The sequence below is a fragment of the Spea bombifrons genome, chromosome 1 (assembly GCF_027358695.1).
Source record: "Spea bombifrons isolate aSpeBom1 chromosome 1, aSpeBom1.2.pri, whole genome shotgun sequence".
NCBI lineage: Eukaryota > Metazoa > Chordata > Amphibia > Anura > Pelobatidae > Spea > Spea bombifrons.
In genome coordinates this window covers 44415993-44438148 of record NC_071087.1, presented here as the reverse complement: position 1 = coordinate 44438148, position 22156 = coordinate 44415993, and the positions used below count along the sequence as shown (strand labels likewise).

At 36.7% G+C, this 22156-nt stretch overlaps 1 protein-coding gene across 10 annotated transcripts in view; it reads right to left on the bottom strand.

Annotated features, from left to right (window-relative positions):
- The window catches only part of CAMK2D (calcium/calmodulin dependent protein kinase II delta), an 86021-nt gene that overhangs the window by 39735 nt on the left and 24130 nt on the right, over positions 1 to 22156 (bottom strand). For all 10 annotated transcript variants that reach the window (XM_053461453.1, XM_053461454.1, XM_053461444.1 and 7 more), the window contains exon 4: positions 9059 to 9113. In XM_053461453.1, the coding sequence (XP_053317428.1) occupies positions 9059 to 9113 (55 nt within the window). The remainder of the gene's footprint in view (positions 1 to 9058; positions 9114 to 22156) is intronic.

The window sequence follows — 22156 nt, the reverse complement described above, 5'->3', positions numbered from 1 at the left end:
TTAGTGTGTGGAGTAATTGTCTGAATGAATGGGAGAATTAAATAATCAATGTGTGGATGAATTGTGTAAACAATGAAATAATTAATGTGTGGATGAATTGTCTGAATGAGTGAGAATGAATGAATTAATGTGTGGATGAATTGTCTGAATGAGTGAGTATGAAGTAATGTGTGGATGAATTGTCTGAATGAGGGCATTCGTGAATTTGTGAGAATGCATTAATGAATATGTGTAAATTATGTGTGTGAATGAGTGAGAATAAATGATTGTGTGAATGAATTATGTGAATGAAAGTGTGAATTACTAGGAGTGATGCTTCTAATGTTGTATTTTTAAATGAAGCACAGTAAGTAGAAAAGTGCCTTTTATGTAGTTTGAGTATACAAGTACATAATTAAGAAAATTCCTTAAATGCAACTTTCCTAAAAGGTTGAATGTCTCCTTCAGGACAGATTATGCGAGAAGTCACCACAGACATGCTACACTTGCTACCTAGTAAAATGTGCATACATATTCTGTCTTTGGGTATATGTCTTATTCAGTTGATCAATGCCTGCAATGCTATTTCCATGTGTTTATTTGATCTATACCCTCACTGCTGAGTTTACATGTAATTTCAAGTTGATCTATACCTACAATGCTGGGCTTCTGTTGATCTATACCTGCAATGCTATGTTTCCATACATTTTTATTGTATACCTGCAAATACAGGATTTCTATGTCTGATTCTATACCTTCAGTGCTGAGTTCACATGTGAATTTCAATTGATCTATACATGCAAAGCTGGGTTTGTGTTTTAATGTGTTGACCTATATCTGCTACGCTATGTTTCCATACATTAATTGTGTATACCTGCAAATATATATGCACCCCCTCTCGAAATGTGAACAATTATGTTTTGAAGTCATCAGAACACTTTTAGTATACTAAGCTGTAAAATAAATAAGTTGGGAAAGCAACAGACCCACTTTAAGAATTCTGAAGTCAGAACATGCTTATTGTGAATTGTTATATTGTGCACACTTTTTTAAGGAATGCTTTTGGTTGCACTGACAAGGGTCAAAAGAATCTTCGATCGGAGCTTCTATCATCCATTAAGGTATGGATTTTGCTTTTGAAATAGTCACACTCAGTAGAGCTTGTTTAGCCTTGCCTATTACAACAAATGAAATCAGAAGAAGCCAAGCACTAAAAATCATGTACATTTACGCAAACCTGGTAGGCTAATATAAATCCAGTGAAAGGAAATGGGTAAAACCGGCCTTCAATAAATCTTGTGCTATGCAGAGATGAGCATATCGATTTGTGTTGTGGTTATATTAAGCTTATGATTCATATTGGCATTTATTAAGTCTGTTTTTTTATGGTTGTACTTCATAATTCCTGATACGATCAAAGTCATTAGAATGAAACATTTCTCTTATTCCTTGCAAACTGACAAAAACCTGAAATCCCTTGTTTCGATTAATTGGTTGTGCTCTTCTCCAGCAATAAGCAAAGGGTGAAAGTGTTTCTAAACCAGTAAGTTAAGAATAACATTTAGCACGCACGGTGCAGTACACATAATTTAGATAGCTGGAATCAAAAAGTCTGTGCCAGCTTGAGTCAACGGAATGGCATGCGAAAAACCCAAAGTGTTGAAAGAGTTGACTTGCTTCTGCCAAATTCTGTTTTCCATTGTCTGTAACTAGGTGTTCCATCATGCTATATACACATGAGCTGTGAGTTCCACTGAACAACCATAGACATCCAAAACATCACTATTGAGATTATAAAATAGTCCCTTCAGATCCGCAAATCTTGTCAACTAAATTTATCAAAGCCAATTAAATTGTGCAACCTGTGTAGAAAGGCTAGTGTGCCACCTGCTTATCCACAGAGAGAAGTCAAGAGTACACTGGCAAAATGCATAGGGTGCACATGGTCTAAATAATTTTATTTAAGAAATTTTATTGCAGATGTTGGCTCCAGTGCTTAGTCTACTTTTGAAGTTGTTACATTGTGACTTTCTTGTTCAGTGGTTCCTGTTTCTGAGCTCCTTCATTAACCTGGAGGCAGCTGACCCTCTATTGCCATGGAGTATCGCCAGTAACTGGTAACCAGCATCCAAAGTGTTTATTGAACTGGAGCTCCATGCATATGAGTTTATTCTAATAAATCGTAATTGGATTTTAACCCCTTCGCAACCTTTGAACCGTCAAAAAATTAAATAAGCTTAGAAAGTGATCAAGGATCACTTTCTTCGCTTAAACGGCCTTGCTGCAATGCCTCGATGTCGAGGCATTCAGCAAGGCCGAGATCGGCATCGGGGGCCATGTCTGGCCCCTCCCCGGGGCGTCAACAGCCGCCATACATTGTATGGCGGCGGACGCCCGTTTTAAAAGCGTTTAGGAGGCGATCAACGATCGCCTCCTAAACTTAAATGGTGCCGCTGGAATGCCTCGATCAGGAGGCATCCAGCGACACCAAACACTTACCTCTAGGTGGGCTGTGACCGCTCCAGAGAGCGGTCACAGCCGCCGCTGCCGGTGATCTTCGCCATCAAGCAAGATGGCGGCGGCCCGGGAAATAAAACAATAGAGACGAAAAAGTTCGCTAGAGGGTCTCCAGACCCTCTAGAGAACTGGCTCCACTTGCTGGTTGAATACAGGTACTGCATTCAACCATGCAAGTCAATGGAGCCCAGCTTTCTAATCACTATGTGATTAGTAAAATATTCAAAAAAAAATAAAAAATGGAAAAAAAAAATAAAAAAAAATGTGCTAACATTTAAAAATAATTATGCAGTGATGTCACTAGATGAACCATCCAGTACCAGCAAAATGTGTAAAAAAAATATAAAAAAAGTATTAAAAAAATAAAATAAAATTAAAAAATAAAGTTTATTATTTTGAGCAAGTGCTAAAATTTCTCAAAAATCTCAACAAAGAGTTAAAATAAAAGCACTTCAAATACCCAAGGGGTGTCTAATATATAAAAAAATGGCTGATGGGGTAAATTGGAGTGGCCTAGCTCAAAGATAGGGCATAGGTACAGACTGACCAAAATGGAGAAAAAAAGCGCACTTCCCAAATGTGGCATTTTAAATCTGAAACAACCTGACAAACCCATGCATGTCGGGTATCACTGCACTCAGGAGATGTTCCTGAACACACATTGGGGTGTTGTTTGACAGTTACATATACCAGAACCTGTATATCTATAACTAAAGTACAATTTGTGTGAAAAAAAAATAAAAAAATTACTATTACAAAGTTTGACAAAGTGTAGTTCTATAATTGGTGCATGGAAAGGGTTAAAATAACAGCATTTGGAATACCCTGGGGTGTCTAGTTTTCAAAAATATATTGTTTGAATGGGTTAAATTGAGTTAACCCGCTTCAAAGATATTCCAAAGAGGAGATGGAGGCAGAATGACCAAATGACCACCTGAATTACGCATGCCCCAAAAGTAGCTTTTTACCAGCCAAACAATCTGACAAACCCATGCATGTGGGGTATCGCTGTACTCAGGAGATGTTGCTGAACACATATTGGGGTGTTGTTTGACAGTGACATATACCAGAACCTGTATATCTATAACTAAAATACAATTTGTGTGGAAAAAAAAATAAAAAAATTACTATTACAAAGTTTGACAAAGTGTAGTTCTATAATTGGTGCATGGAAAGGGTTAAAATAACAGCATTTGGAATACCCTGGGGTGTCTAGTTTTCAAAAATATATTGTTTGAATGGGTTAAATTGAGTTAACCCGCTTCAAAGATATTCCAAAGAGGAGATGGAGGCAGAATGACCAAATGACCACCTGAATTACGCATGCCCCAAAAGTAGCTTTTTACCAGCCAAACAATCTGACAAACCCATGCATGTGGGGTATCGCTGTACTCAGGAGATGTTGCTGAACACATATTGGGGTGTTGTTTGACAGTGACATATACCAGAACCTGTATATCTATAACTAAAATACAATTTGTGTGGAAAAAAAAATAAAAAATTTACTATTACAAAGTTTGACAAAGTGTAGTTGTATAATTGGTGCATAGAAAGGGTTAAAATAACAGCATTTGGAATACCCTGGGGTGTCTAGTTTTCAAAAATATATGGTTTGAGGGGGTTAAATTGAGTTAACCGGCTTCAAAGATGTTCCAAAGAGGAGATGGAGGCAGACTGAGCAGATTTGTTAAAAAAGATTTGGAAATCATAAAACGCTGCTTGTACTTATTGCCCTATAACTTACAAAAAACAGCAAAAAAACATAAAAACATTGGGTATTTCTAAACTCAGGACAAGTAGTAGAATCTATTTAGCTAGTTTTTTTACTTGCTTTTTTAGGTGAGTAAAAGATTTTTCAAATAAAAGTCATAAAATGTGTTTTTTTTCAATTTTTCACCATGTTTTTTTTATTTTTTTTATAGTAAATAAGATGATACGATCAAAATAATGGTATCTGAAGAAAGCCCATCTTGTCCTGAAAAAAACAATATATAACTTATGTGGGTACACTAAATGGGTGAGGAGAAAATTACAGGTGAACACAAGCACCACAAAAGTGTCAAAACAGCCTCGGTCCCACAGGGTACAAAACGAAAAATGAGCCCGGTCCTTAAGGGGTTAACAATCATACAGAGTTACGCTATGTTTGTGCACCTGAGTCTGAAAGAAGATGCCTAGTTCTAAGTTCATATCTTGTTATTCAGTGGATGGTGATATCTTCTGTTTCTTGTTTTATGTGCTTTTGGGATTGAGTCCTTGTGGAGTACACCTATATAGGACGGTATTTTAATTTGCTATTTTTGGTCTTGCTTGGTTGTTTTTTTTGCCATGTGCAACTTGTTACACTAAACACAAGGCACGCATGAAAAGAAAACCAATTTGCTGTTCGTTGAACATTACAAGGACAGACACAGCCTTAGGGTTTTCAGCTCCCCACATACACAGGAAGGAACTTCAAGTGGCACACTTTACCAGCATGTCACCTACCATGAATAAGGGATAACAGTAATACAGTATTACAATTTTAGTAAAAACATAAGTGATGTTCTTTATATATTAGTTCATTTATTTTGCATACACTTTATATAGCATTAAGCAAAAAGAGCTTCAGGGTCGCCAAAAGGGACTTGTATGCACTGGTTCATCATCTAAAAAAGGGTTTGGGGCTTGTGAACATGTATATTCAGTTTTGAGTTTGAATGCAACACAATACTTTCATAAAAGTAGATCAGTTTGGGATGAACTATAGTCAATACTTAGATGGTGGGGGGTTGAGGAAACATCACAAGAGGAAGGAATAGAAAAGAGAACCTATACAAGTGACATGAAGCAGATTAATTAACACAAGTATGAGGTTGCTTATAGATCCACTGCAAAAAGGTCTGGTTTATAAGATGGCAGAGCTATTGGAAATTTATTTATGGTGGTTTGAAAAAGCTTTGGAATTCTCGTATCAAAAGCAAATCACTGATACAACCACAAATAAAAGGAGGGAGTTAAACAGTATTAAAAAAAGAGTCAGCTATAGTAAATAACTCAACCTGTAACAAATAGGTTAAGCTTTGAGCATATCCCAACCTACATTTGGTGGTACATTGAATTTACAGGCCACGGTCAAAGCTGCCTGGTAAAAGCGGGACAATGGGGTAAGCCCCACGGGATTGTGCCAAAAAATAGACAATGTCCACCAGTTAATTTTAACCAAAAAGTAGTTTTTAAATAGTTATAAAAACCTATACAGATTAAAATATTATATGCCCATTTCAGTATGCTGAAAACTGATTTAGTTTTGCATATGGTATGTATTAAATTACATAACTCCTACATGAACTATTCATTTCTCATAATTGCTACTAGTGTTAATCAAAAGGTAGAGACAATATAGTTTGACTTCAGAGAAGAAAAAATACAAACAAAAATCATTATTGGGTATTTTTTTATCAATTACACAGTAATAAAATATACATTTTCTAGTGAAGAAAATGGATACTTTACTCAATGATTTTCTTCTTGACATTTTAGAGATCCACGCTAAACATTCAAAAGGCCTGTGACAAAGCACAGCAGACAATGCAGTAAAATGTATTGAGAACACTATTTATAGAGGTTCTAAAGAATGCATGGAGAGCATTTAAAGGGGAAATCTAACCGTCCTAGCTAACAAACTAATTGAAATTACCTATACCTTGTGTAATCACTTTGGAGATTTTTAAATGTTAACCTCACGGATCCTGTGATATTTAAGTACAATAGCAGGGTCGGCATTATCTAAGCAATTTCCCTTCACTTCACCCTTCCTCAACAATGAACCTGAACCAGCAACAACCAGCAACTTAGCAATAGGTGAGAGATCACTTAATAGGAACGCATAATCATGCAGATCTTGCAAAAACAAAGTTAAGACAACTTTCCTAGTGGTGTACACGTAAGGAGGGTTGTAATCGGTAAACGCTGTTATATGGGTATAATATAATATAAAAAATAAAAGATGTAGAGTTTGGGAAGTGACAGATCTGCTTTAAATCAGAGTTGTATACTTCAAAATATTCACCAATAAACAAACAGAAAGAGAAAACATTAGAAGTAAATAAAAAAAATAATAAAACAATGGATTCTCTTGGAACGGATGTAAGAACAGACAAAACCAGCTACGTGCCCGAGGCAAAGTTACAGTCTGCCAGCAAACAACATTTTGATTAAATAATGAGCTCTACTGTCTGAAGTAATATAAGGAGGAAATCACACACAAAAAATGTTTTGCACCAACTTTTTGCCTTTGTAACTGGCTGCATCATACCTCCCAGTATTTGAAATGTCAGGACAGAGACAATTGTTTTAGTGGCTGTAGTTAGCTGTGTGGCTTTATCCATCCATTTTATGTGACTTTGAGATCTACAGATATTTATGAAATTGAGTAGGGCATTTAGAATAAGAACAATGAAATGTGATTATATCATTTCTAAACACATTTCTTGCTGTTTCTATACACATTGCTGTGACATTTAGGGCTGTAGAACACTGTGATCCACTCATGCACATTTCCCTAGATACTCGGTGGAAGAGATATAAGGAAACAGGAGCAGTCTTCATACCTGGTAACTTCCTAGGAAAGGTCAGCTGAAGCCAACTCTTCTGTAGGAGATGCTTTGTGCAAGGGTAGGGCTAGCTGCAAGAAGGGCAGGACAATCTGCACAAGGGACAGAGTTGGGAAGTCCTGGATACCCTTAAATTAGCTAGGAGTAGAATAGGTAAATAGGCAGAGAGTGGGCACATGCCCGGAGAAAGGGGAAGGTGATTTGGAGAAGCAGAATTTCATCTGAAGACTCCAGGTTAAGCCCGTAGAGTTCTCAGGTACGACTGTCTCACTAAAAAGGGAAACTTGGGAGTATGCTGCAGATCTTAGATTTTACCTGTTCTGAGCTTCAATTGTGTTAGAATTAGGGGTGTATCTCCTAAAGTCATAGTCTGCAGTAAAGTTGACTATTTCAGCTCCATGAATCCCTCTCCTTTTTATGAACAATTAGCTTCTCATGCAACCTTGTAAGTGGATTTTACTTATGATGTATAGGTTAAAATGCGTTAATAAATCAAGGAAACATTACATACCAAATAATACAAGTAAAAAAAAGCATAAATTTCAAGATGCTTTGGGCAGTAGATATCCCTACGACATATTCCTGATAACTTGCTTACCAAAAACCGGCCATATGCATCTTGGCTATTAGTTATAAAGCGCTATCTATTCACATCTGCATCAGTATATGTGACAATGGGACACTTTTGCTTGCAAATAAGATGGGTGAATCCATAGGCAGTAGAAAACAATCAGTGATGACAGTAATACCCCCGCAGTCACTGGCTTCTGGTAGAAGGTCCCCTTATCTTAATGTAGGATACCAGCAGAAGATACCTCACTATGACATGGTTAATTCCCATAGCTGCTAAAAGCAACGATTAAGTCAGGAACAGTTGTGTGGGGGTGTAATGGCACTATTGTTGCATTATCATTAAAATAAGCAAGCACTGCTTGCTCATATGCAATGAATACAATAAATCTATATATATATAATTTCTCACTCATTAGATGGATACATCACAGTACACATTATTGTAAATGAGTTTGAACAAGCACACTTCGTTAATTATGTCAGAAAGGACAGTTCATTACAGTGACTCCTTCTCAGAAGGTCCTATACTGAACGAACCTGATTGTGTCTAATTTTTCCAGCACAGATTTTAAATGTTTCGTCGTAGCAAATGTCTATATATTTTTAGCAACATAAAGGCACTAAATTGGAAGCATTAATATAAAAATAAAGAAAGAAACGACACCATCAGCCTGAGCCAATATCAACAGGTGTGGGGGGGCATACAGTACATATGTCTCAGTAATAAATTAAAATAAATTGGTATTTCATATGGAAGGACTACTAAGAAGAAAATAGACACATCTAGTTACAGAAGGCTTCAGCTGCAAAAAAGCAATTCATGTTCATCAATGTGCTAAAAATATAACTGCATTCTTAGTTTTAAGGGCTTATACTCAGGATAAATTTCCACCCCGTCTGCCCATAGGCACAAAGTCTCCACAAAGGGGAGAAAATGGTCTTAATACATTGCACCCTAGTAAGCCAAGGAGAAAAATCACCCTTGCTTGTATCACTAAATGACCAGAGGCTCATCAATAAAATACTATTTAGGTGTGTAAAATAACCATTTTTAGAGTTAGAGTGATTTTTGTTATTTTCCTGGGGAGTTTATAATTAAATATGCTCTTTTTCATTTTTAAACAGCATCAACACCATGTCCGGGCTACTTTATGCATAAGTAAAGTAATCGAATTCAGCAGTGTGTTTGGATGTTCTCAATCCAATATAGTCAACATCAACAAGACCATACTTTCTTCTGTGTCCATTTTCAGCTGAAAATAACATTGAAAAATAAGTAACCCTAAACTTTACGTTCGACTTGGCAGTGATGTTCCTTAAACAGATGTATCCAGTTAGTATTAGGGTAGCAAAATCAACTTGTATACGATACGGCAACAATGTTGTATACTTACAAGTCGAAGACTAAGTAATGGAATCCCTCTTCTGATATACTGTCATGAAGTCGAACTGAAAAAAGAGAAATCCCAACAAAAAAGGTTAACATATTGGACTATATTGGACTATTTGTATCTTTATTTATAAAAAATCCATACAACTATATGAGGATTGATAGATGTATAATACACCCTGCACAGTAAGACTATGAGAATGTGATGACGAGTAGGATGCAACTTTCAATAACTTTCCTTAAACTGCAATGAAAGAAACAAACAAACAAAAAAATCGCTCAGATACAAAGAAGACATAAAACAAAATACGAGGGCTAATTTAGTGAGGAGTGGCCCCCCTGAAAATGTCTCTGATGGCTAGAGTCACTGAGTCGTAGGCGAAACACGTGGCGGGCTGCTGATATGTTTGTTTTTTTGGAGGGACCACTTCTCACTGGCTTGGCCCTTATATTTAGTTTGAAGCAGTCCATGGTGGACTGCCAGGAAGTGAACGACCAACTTCTCCATAAACATTGTCCAGCCACACACATCTCGCGCTGCATGCACGTAATATACTCCCCTCCAGTCAGACTGGCTCAACAAGAGTTCCAGGGGGTCTATCAAAACCCCCATGTGTAGAAAGCACTGTTTAAGTTGCTAATCAGTGTCACCAACATTGAGTGGTGTCATGCAGCTTCCCCTAAAGTCAAGTACTTAACAAAGTACTTTAATATGTATTTTTTGTTGGTGAAGCTGCACGAGACTTTAATCAAGCGCAACATAGTTTAAACTGCATCTGCAAGTTCTTCTCTTCCCATATCAATTTTCTTATAGGTAAATAAATAACACATTGAAAATAAGGAGCACAAAGCTTGGTTAATCTTAAAAAAATAATAATAAAACAGATGGTTCTATGTAGTATTACAATTTCATTGGCGCTCTTTAAGCTTATCTCTAGTTCCAAAGGTACATCTGATAAAGTGAGTTACAAAGGTAAGCAGGAGTTTAGTTTACAGTAAAAAATGTGAAACAAGATTATTTTCCTTCAAGTCAATACATTGCAACATTTGAGTCTTCAAGGTGACGATGTATAACATAATTACATAGTATTACACCTCTTAAAATAGAGGTGTGGCGATATTTATTAAAGCTATAAACATCATTTCAGTGTATAGTGTAGCATTTGAAGCAATTACATTTTTACATGTTTGAAGCAGCCAATTAATGGCATGGAAGCCCACTTCTTTTTTTGCGTACCCAAATGGGGGGTCTTCCTAGACTCCCTGAGATGTTCACTGAGCCAGCGGTGGAGCTGACTGGAGGTATTTCCCTTTCTAAGGGAGCATACCCTGACACTCTTGATGTATTAACCATTTAACGGCCCATTGTGGAGATTCTATGTAGTTACTTGCCAAATGCATTAACCAAATTGCTCGAATACTCCATGGCTCCCATGGAAACCTTGACTTGCCACCACTTGAGGCACTTGAGTGACTTGCATTCAAGCACGGATATCAACCATATGGACACAGCAGTGTAGGATAGGAAGGGCTCAGTTCCATACTGTGTGACCCTGAGAATCTTACCCTTCGAGATTGTGGTGAAACCCCTGAAAGCTTGAGAGTTCAATACACGTATGTTATGTATTGGGAATTTTGCAGCCTACCCATGCACTTGCAAGGGAGACATAATCAAACTTAAATGGACCTGTCCATATGATTATAGTACATATGTTTGATGGAGCGTCCATTTAAGTAAAAGGCCCATTCTATAGGGGACTTTAAATGAAAAGGTCCCTTTTAGTTCTATAGTACACCCTCTTACTTGTGATATCGCTATATGAAGAATGTGTAGAAACACACATTAAATTACCTGCCTGGTTAAAACTTACTTGAGGAGCACAAAAACCTTTTATTTCGTAATTACAAGCATTTACAGAAAACAGAGCTAAGCCTGGATTTCTGTTATTTATCTTTATGAAAAGATGGCAAGCCCGAAGTCGCAAAAAGTGAATGCATTTCAAGACTGTGTCAACTTAAGTTTCTGGAGCTGCATAATTTAAAAGAAGAAGCTCGGGGAAAACATGTCCAAGTACCAGATTACTGGCTTACTTGCAGATTTCCTTTTTTTGTAATCAGAGGCAGATGGGCAGTGACAGGGGAATGTTTGAATGAAAGGTCATGAAGTGGAATAAGTAAAGTACGTGAATGAAAGCATTCTTAAGATCAGGAAAAGAAGGTTGAATATCGCTCTTGTAACACTTAATGCCATTTGTAACAAGGCAGCATATTGCAGGGTTTATTTAAATGCCTGAGCCAAAAGAGATTTTCCAGAGATACACATACAGATATCCTCATAATGATAAAAAGTGATGCCTGGGTCCAGGAGCCCATTTGGGACATATGTACAAAGAGCAATTCTGGTTCATAGCAATCGAAGCGGCCTCATCACTATAAACAACCAATTTGGTGTTCATGTAAATTGAATTTTTTACGGCTTTCTGGTTGTGTTTTGTCGATGCATTTCCTTTAAGTAAAGAAATTGAAAAATACTAATTTCGCTAACAAAAGTAAATTAACATATTCAAATTCCTAATTTAAAAAAAAATGTAATTGCATTGCCTTATTATTTCCCAATAGGTACTTTCAGACAAAATCAGTTCTGTACTTAAATTAAGTAATATAATTATTTTCATATGATAAGATAAGGGTAACATAAAAAGGGGTCAGCCCAGGAAACCATTACTCGTATAACTGAAGTAACCTCGATTAAGTGAGCAGCATTCAGCATCGACAAATAATTTAAATGTGCTCTCATCACTGTACTAATTAAAATTACAAAATCATACTTCCTAAGCATCACTCTTAAAGTATACCTGTCTGTTCCCATATGCTACACTTTTAAATCTATTTAATGACGCTTACATTATAACCAATTGACACTACTAAAAAACACAGCTTATATACTAAGGCCCATCACATTCACAGCACAAGCTCTAGTGTCAAACAGTGTCGTATTTGAGGCAACCAGGTTCTTCGTCCTTCTTTCTAGGAGCACAGAATGTTTGGTTCCTGATTAGTATGTTTCACAGTGTACTATTGCCCTAAATGTCACATTAATGGGTACAGAATAAGAAGAAAATATAAATAATATGGCGTAAATAAAGTATTCTACTAGACGCTTCATATAAATTGATTTCCAGAAATCGCTTTCTATAGATATACAGCCTTGAAAAGCATCCGGAATCCACAAAATCATTGACGGTCATAAAAGGCCATTTGAAAATCCCCGCCATTAATATAAATACAAAAGCTAATTAGACATATATTGATAAAAACATGTCTATGACTATGGAGGTCAAACACTGAAAGTGAATAGGTTAAAATTCTAAAGTCTACATAATACTACAAAAATGTGAGCAAAAAAATAAATAAAAAAACTACAGCAAATGCTAAAGTCCAAAAATCTATCAAAATGACAAGTGTACAGTGGGAGATTTCTATAATGCAATAAAACAATGCTGGGGAATTCTGCTGTGCCTTGCTGTGCTAGCACATTCTATTATTGCTTTTTTTATTACCGCACAGTTCTATGACATTAGATTATTTCAGAGCTATTTCCTGATTTTGGGTATAAGGCAGATTTCATGATGAGAGTGAATCTTAAACGAGAATGCTAGTTTCATAATGCCAGACTGATGTGTCTGATGTGAGCTTCAGCATGGAAATACACCTCAAAAAAGGTCATATTTGGAGTCCTTGTTTCAGATATCAAAGGGATTCCCTAAAGCTGAACATTTAAAGGTTGTTCCACTTATACTTAAATGTAGCATTATGAAAAAATATTCCTACTATGTGTCATATAGTGGTTTCAAAGTGCAAATGAATCATATTTTAGGACAATTATTTTTTAAACCATTCTGCTGTTTTGTAGTACAATTACAACAGGGGGGAATACATTTTTTTTTAAAAACCATAAAACTGACAATATCTATTATTAACACTTGAATATGTGTTAAGAAATACTGCTATAAGAGGAGAGGAGGACCTTGCCATAGTAAACTTGCAGTCTATTAGTAGGTTGAGGGGAATAAGACAGAAGATGAGGATGATTTCATTTTTAAGATTGTGTTGAGAAGCGGCCTGGAGATCTCAAAAGTGGGGTGATCGATGGTTTCTTTCGTAGGTCGTGGGTATTAACATCTTCTTTAAATATGTTTTTTTTTTTTGTGAGCCATTAAAGCTAGAATGTGCAGGGGAAAGTGATAGAATGAAGTATTTTAAGGGCTCAATTTGTAAGGGTAAGAACTTTATTCTGGACAGTATGGGAAGCCAGTGGAAGGAATGGAAAAATGGAGAATCAGGTAAATAGCAAAGGTAAGAAATTAGTCGAGCAGAGGTGTCCAGATTAGATTAGTTCACAAAAAACAAGTACTGTGGAATGCAGAAAACTCCCAACTAAGATAATTATTTATTAAAGCTCATTCATAGCTTGAAATTAGTCACCTCAATTTGTTGTTAAAGAAACCGAAGAGGCTGTAATGTTGTCATGTGACTGAATCTTCAAAAGGAAGAATGAAAATCAGAGCTAGTATAGTTTATTTAACATACAAGGGAGCTCAATTCCTCAAGTAGAACAGCATTTTAACTAAACAGTGACCTATAGTATATATAATTTTACAGGACAGATACTAATATGATTAAATGAAAGTCCCTATCCTTAATTGGACATGGGCATTGATTGGACATGGTTGAGTTTGAGACCTCAGTTCAACTACTAGGGCAAAAATGCACACATATGCTTGCAGCGTCCACAGCAGTTGTCAGACACATGAAGAAGTGAAGACACATGATACGGAGACCTGGCATGCCAGCGGTTCCTGGGATTTTACTCAGAAAAGAGGCAGACAGACCGAGCCAGCAAATCACGTGATTTAATTTTCAACCTTGAATTCTTTGTTCCGCTATCCCAGGTCACCCAGTAACACACAATAGACATCCTTGACAGTCTGAAATTGGACAATGTCGATTCCGAAACACCATGAGACTTCAACAATGATAAGTACATGGAGTGTTGTGTTTGTTTGTGCACAGCTCAATGTATTTGCTTTGTTAATGTGGTAACCAGGGATAGCGCTTGCAGGGAATAGACCTCCCATGAGGTTCAGTTATTTTCCAGTTGTTTTTTGTCTGCAATCCAATACAGATACTTTCACTAGTCACATGCCTCTCTGTTAAACCAGAGGGGAAAACATTGAAATGGGCAGAGGTTAAAACAAAATGCATGGAAACGTCAGAGACTTTTATTTTTCCTCCTCAGAGATGTTACAGGCTGGGAACTGGGGCCCAAGGAACTACAAATGGCAGGACAGGCTTCTTTGTCTTAGAAAACCACTACTGCCACCAACAACCAGCTTTCAGATCCAATTAAAACTAAATGGACATTTCACTTGCATTACTGTTCCACAAAGTCTGCCAACAGATTTACTTAGGCGAGCAGCGTAAAAAGAACCTGACTCTACAAAATGTTCAAGGTATAAAATGAAATTTTAACACATAGGGATCAACTGCTTGTAAAATTAATGTGGCGTACTAAAAAATATATTATATTATATATTGTGTGAGGTAGCAGCCCAGCATATGTATTGATCAGAAGATAAAACCTGTGCATTGATCAATCATTTTAATAATATTGGAGAATTTATACAAAGGTCTTTCTCAATAATACTCAATAATCTGGCGCTGAATATCATCTCGTGAATATTTAGATATAGCCCATTGATTCCCTTCTGCAAATATATTATACATATTACAGGGGACGGATCATAATGGATATTTAATTACTATAATAACAGAAATTGTTCTTACTGGAGAAAATTCTCTCTTGCTTCTAAATTTGTTTTCACTGCTTCATACATAATTTATAACAGCCTTCCATTAGCAAATACCATTTAAGTAACTTCCTATACATTCATTTACACAATATGTTAATTTATTCACCTCTGCAGTAAAGATACAGTACTTGAAAGAAATATACAATCCTATATTACCTACTACCAGGCACAGACTGACCATCTAGTAAACCAGGCCTGGTAGGTCAAAGACCAACAGCATCACACACTCGCTCACCTAATCCACCGATCCAGCTTTAAAAAAGCCTAAAAACATAACATGTGGCTACGCATACCCGGCTGTTGCCCGCACTTACGACATCAGATTGCCGCCGGCCTTAAAGTTGCCAGGGCCACCTTGTAATTGCCAGTCTGGCACTGCACGTTACCCATCAATCAAGTTGGGCTTTACAAGTATAAATACATATAAAAAAATAATAATTACAAAAAAAAGACACTGAGCATTGTACATGTACCCTAAAAATAAAAAAGTATAGAATTCAGAACCACAAATATGCAGATGCATTAATTTAGAAATTTGAAACTAATCAAGACGTCCATAACAAAGTCAACGGTAAATTATACACTGTAACTTTTTTTTTCTTGTGTAGGTATTTTTTTGATGTGGAACATGCAAAAGAGATATTGGTACAGGAGTTCCCTTTGTGCAGGGAAGGGTGTTACGTGTTAAAAAATACAAGTACCACTAATATTATAAAGTGATTACATTCACAATTACAGTAAAATATTAATTTATATGGAAACCACTATTCCTTTGAACATTCCATATCGATTGTAAGCAGGGTCCATAATATATTTGTCTGTCAATTCTAGTTATATCAAACCCTTCAAACATATGTAATGTAACAAGTGCTGTGTAAATTATTGGCACTAAAGAAAAGATAGTAATAATAATATTGGAAAATGATTTAAAAACCTTGCGGATCTAAAGTTATACAATTCCTTCTCACAGATAGAAAATAGAAACTAAAATAATTAAAGAAACGGTTTACAGAAGCAGCTTGAAATTCTGTTGAAGGATTAGTGAAGTGTGGCAACGTTCAAAAGAAACAGTGGCCAACCCAAGGGAAATGTTCCGTGCGACTACAGAGTAAAACTAATGTGTAATCAATAGACACTGTAACTAAGGTATAAGGAAATCCTATCAAAAACTGTTCTGCGCCAACTAAAGTAGCTTGCCATCATTATGTGTGGCGTGTAGGAGGCTTTGTGCAAATAAGCACAGATAATTGTCTGAGTGAAAAGAGAAAAAGCTACAGAATGCTTCCATTACTCTGAGGGATGCTGCTGCTATTGTTGCCATCTGAGATGGATTTTATATATATATATATATATATATATATATATATATATATCTTTTTTTTTATTATTATTATTTTTTTTATATATATATATTGTATTAAAAAATACAGTAAAGATGATACACATTTTTCATTGCAAACACTATCAGGTTTTGTGCAACACAGTTCTAAAAACAAAAAAGTAATTAAGTGATTTTCATTTAAGGAAAAAGAAAACGTTTTAAAGCGTGCAGTTAAAAGTTTAATGGACTACAAATCAATATAGCAAGCGTGCTTTTATGCCTTTTAACACAAACCACAGAACATTTTTAGATCCAACTTAATACGTGGTCAGTCGATAGTTTCCAATTTAGGGCGCCCACAAGCAGGTCCCGATGATGTCACCTGCGAGTTCGAGTTTTTCATGTTTATTCCACACCCACGGATATTTCCAGAGTACAGATTTAAAGCTCTGAAAAAAAGTTTTGTTACACCACCATTCCAGATGGCACTGCCAGATAAGCTTTTACAAAATCAATTTATCACAGCATAATTTTGTAAGGCAATCTGTTCAACAACCCAAAATTTGCTTATTGAATCTCTGCTAAGACAGTGACAAGCATGTGATTATTTTGGTATCCGCAGGCAATTTAAGGTCTTGTGTAGTGTAATCACATCCTACTTGCATGTGGTTCCAGAGACAGAGGAGGGACCAAAAACACGTGCATAATGTATCATTTAAACCCATACAAATAAATGCCCTATTATCCCTCAACACAAAACGTAATGGTAATTGAGCACTACTCAACCCCATCTTTTCCCTGCTGTAAAATCATTAACACTTCCTTGGTCTCGTTTTAGATTCAGGATAGCCGTACGTCTATTCCATGCATGTAAAAAAAGGGACACACAACTGAAATGTAGCACATAGAAAATATGTGTCATATAGTGGTTTCAAAGTGCAAATGAATCATATTTTAGGACAATTATTTTTTAAACCAGTCACTTGACCACACTGCAGAAAATGTTTAGTAAGGCTTGCCAAAAGCATTATGATATCATTTTTAAATACTGCATGCCGTCAGACTGAATAATTTATAAATGTTACAAGCACGTCTACTTAAAAGGGAGCCCTCGTTTGACCTCTGGTAGATCTGACCTGCAATTCAAAGTAAAACACAGCTTTTTATCATTTGTTGGAAGAAGGAAAATGCAATCAAATGGAGTCTTAAATCTGGAGCTCATTATCTCAGAGATCTTGTGCACAATGGTTTTATGGATAAACCCCCAGAAACGGCTAGATCAAACGGTCAGTAACCAAGTATACAATAAAAAAGTGGGATTTCTCATTACATGACCCATCAGCCCCAACACTAGTCTTTGCATTCCAATGTTGCGTCATTTTCAAATGGTAAGACTAGGTTGACGAAATGGTTCTTATCTTGACTAGGCTGTTTATTGACACAACTTATTATCTTTGTAATGAATACTACTAAAGTATTCGACCATAGTCACTGGCTGCCTACCATTAAACCAGCTCGTGAATACTTAAATATAGGATACATTTTCAAATGTACATATACTATCAAATCAGCCCTATAGAGTAGCAATTACACCCTATACATGGTGCTGTGTATTCATTATTGTGATGACAGCCATGCTTTAAAAGACAAAGCAGTATTTTGGGGGGATAAAAAATGACATTTAATTTAAGAATAGCACCATAAGGTGCATCATGTCTGGCACTGAAACATTTGAGTATGTCTTTTACCTATTCAAGACCATGTAAAACAAGACGACTCTCCAAAAGCATGGTAACTGTTTAATCTTTTGCTAGTGTACCAAGCAGTGAAATGAGCCTCTATCACAACACCTCACAATATCTGTATTGAAAAAAAAAAGTAATTATTTGTACATTAGAAAGCATTCATGACTTGCTGTGAAACAAATGAAAGTGTTTCCATATACCGAAACAGCCCACGGGCATGTGTATTGATTTAATCTCCATCCACAATTGATTTTGCAATTGCTTGCCCTTTTCTGCAATGTAAAATATAGCACTTCAGACAGATGAACAATGGTACATAAAATGCTCATTTTATGTACACCATAGTTTTATGCTTAGTTCTTAAGCATTCAATAAATAAATGAATGAAGAAAAAAGAAGGATGACAGATCCCATAGATAAAATGGGACGGACTATTTAATTCCATTTTTTTATGGTTCATCTTTGTTATATTATTTTATACCATAGCATCATTGGCAGATGTGTTCCTTTGCCCTGATAGCCCTGCTGCTCTACCTTGAGTTTCCCCCGGTGCTTACATGTCTTTATTTCGGTTGCTAGATAAAAATAGTAGGCACCATTCCAGTTGATCATTCCTTCCTCTCCCATTGAATCAGAAGTCCTTGGTTGAACCCAAAAAACAAACCCTCACCCCTCAGACTCAATACTCCATTGACAAGCACTGGCTGCCTAGCCTTGAATGCCTATACACAAAACAAATGCACGTGCTTTGATATTTCACTGTTCTAATAGGACACTCCACGACCGGGCTTGACAATTTTCCTATAATAGGCAGCCACATGATATTACATCATGTCTTTATCATCATCACGGCATGTATGTTGAGTGGTGCATATACCATATGAACAGATGATATGACAGAAGTGAGACAGATTTCTTCTTATGATGATAGTATACCAAACTGTTATATACTTTATCTCAAGTGTGGTTATTATGTATATGAAGTGTACTATTGACCCCCCCCCCAATGTTTGCTTAGGTCCACTAAAAACCCAGTAGACCTGCTAGCGGTATTGGACAGCACAGCATTTTAGGGTGATGTCGGCCATATTTCCCAGGACACATCATTTTCACACATTCCTGACATGCTGACAATGCAGGTAATGTGCAGCCCGCAGTGTGTGAGGTTTATAACCGAGTACCTGATTCCATCCCATTTAGTTTATACACCCCACACACGGCAGTGTAGCACTTTTACATGTGCAATGTATGAAAATAGTGTGTTCCCTTAAAACATGGCTGATGTGGTCACCCTAATACAAATATATATATAGCTATGAAGTCTGTAAGACCTCAACTAGTTACCAACTAAACTCATTCATTCAGACCCCCCTGAAACTGGCCCCTGTTCTACTTCTAAGCTGCTTCTCTTTTTATGATGTGATCTTCTGTGTATACCCTTAAAGCTACTTATTTTCTTTTTTCCCCTATGTTCTTTTCATACCTGCATAAAGGGTGACTAATATCCTGCGTTCGCAGTTGCAAATGTTTGCAATTCATTTGGTTTCACAATAAAAACTAAATCACACAAATGAAAACAACAGATGGGTAGCCGATCCTTAGTGAAGCATTCTACTGAATGGCTGTGCCTCAGAGCTGGGTACGAAGAAGAGATAAGGAGACAGATTGTCAGATGAGTGTACGGTATGAGTGGGAAGATGATCAAACACTGCAAGGTTAATGAGCGAGGGATAAAACTAGGGTCAAGATGGTTTAAATGACGGTAGGGGGGAGTGAGTGGAGCAGAACGACTAATGGGGGCCAGCAGGCATGCTTTATGTTCAGGCATGCAAAGCCCACAACTACTTGACAAAAACACAGGGAACTTGTCAGGGCAGACTTCAGCATGAATAAATTCCAATTCCAACAGCGATCTTCAGTAAATGTGTCTCTTCTAATGGCTATTTTATTTTAAAAAAGGCTATTTTATTAAAACATATATATATATATATATATATATATATATAATTTGGAACTACTTTTTTTTTATTTAATGACTGGAGGCAACTATTTCTTAAGACCCTAGTTATTTAATATATCCCTGGTAGTCGTGTAATCTTATGAGCAAATAACATACTGGGATAATTGTGACATAACGGTACATTAATGCACTGCATTATTCTGAGGTATTACACATTTAATTTTACTAAAGCCTAAATCACACCAGATATATAGATGAAAGTGAAAACAAACCTGTGGATGAAAGCACGGGAATGAAGCAACGGATATTGCATTGTATAGGCATTAATAGGCCACCCCTAGTCTTGGGGAGAAGCTCTGTTTCCCTGGGGTTATTGCGGTGCGTTCGGTTCTTTCCACTCCCTGACCCTTTAAAGGTGAACTAGGACTAGCCCTGCTTATATATACTTATGCTTATATATATGCTTATATATACACTTCTAGGTTCGCATACCACACCCAAGTAGAAGAGGTGGTCAGGGCAGTCAACAATCATTTTAAAACTTAAATAAGGGGCATTACAGAAATGAAACAGTGATGACATGACAAAATGTGCTCCTTCTTATTTGCCATCTCTCCATTTTACAAAAATTCTAAAAGCATAAAGCATATATGTGAAATAACTTCATTAGATAAGAACAATAATAAGAACGTTCTGTGTCTAGATCACATCCAGTGCATTTCATCCATGTTTGTCTTGGCTTCCGATGATTAGAATCCTACTATCAATCAAAGTAGGAAGTTGTAACTTACTTCCTATACTCTTCCTGTATTGCTTTAGCACACTGCACATATGCACACAAGGAGGTTTCTCGGGGTTGGCTTCCCGGAGCGGTCCTTCTCCTGTGGCTCCTGAAATTATTGTAGGGGGGGGGGCAGCTAGCCAAATATGGGGTGCCCCATGGGCATGGCTAAACTTTCCCTCTCTGCCCAAAAACTCTTTTTGCAGGTATGCACATGAGCTTTAAACATTAGTAATCGTTTACAACTGTACAATTATCTGTAAAGCTATAACATATCCTAGGATGAGGCATCCATTTAAAATGTGATGTAGCAGCACAGTGACTGGTCCCACATAGCACAGTAGAACATAGAAACATTTTTTTTATACTTTATCTGTATTTTACACTTTAACGCATATGATAGCGGCAAATTTCAGTGTTTGTTTTGTAAATGCACAGGGCAATTTTGAAGATTCTGCCTTCCATATCCCCAGCTAAATGTCTTGCAGGAGATGTGTTTGCGATGGCTCGGGGAACACTGTGGACGGCGGTTTGGACCACCCTGTTTGTGTGGAAAGTCTTGCCATTCATTTCACTTCAAGAAGCTAATCAGCAGCAAGAAATTTTGGACCATGGAGCAGGAGAGCAGCTGCTGCAGCAGGACTGCAGCTTCTAAGCGTGATATGTGCTTTATTGTTTGTTTTGTTTTCATTTTGGAAGAAGGCATGTATTCACAGGATGCTTCAATGTGCATACTTCGATAGTGGGTTGTTTCAGGGACACAAAACTGTCCTTTTAAAAGAAAAATGCTGCATGTACCATAAAGGCAAGTGTGAAACTTGCAAAAGCGTAATTTTAAGATGAAATCCTCCAGTCTTTAGCCACTCTAACCTAATGTTTTGACAGCGCTTAGGAAGCCCAATATGAGCAAAGTACCTTAATTACAATAAAAAAAAAAAAAATATGACAATACGACAAAACGTTCTGGTATTACTTGCGGCAATAAAAATGATTGTTATTTCATCACTTGAAATTCATGTTAAATTCAAGCTTTGGGTGGATTACGGAGGGCAGATGGTGTTTTACCCATTACTACAGGCGAGTGCAATTTGGCGCAGAAGATGATACTTCAAAGCCAGGATATTCTATTGCCCTAGCCAAACAAGACAGTCTTGTGATTGGCAGATATAGCTTTGTGGAACAGAGAGAAGAAACAAAAATGGCTCTAAAATCAGTTGAAATAAACTGAGATTTAGAATTGGCTTCAGCAAGTTTTGCTAAATGGTATAAAAGCAGGAGCCTAGTGGTTTATGGGTAGGTAGATAAATAACATATGAAAAATCATCAATGCCTACAGAACAGACCAGGGATGGAATTGAGGAAAAGGGGACCCTTGATCCCAGTCCCGTAACCCATGTGTTGCACTGAAAATGCTACAATTCA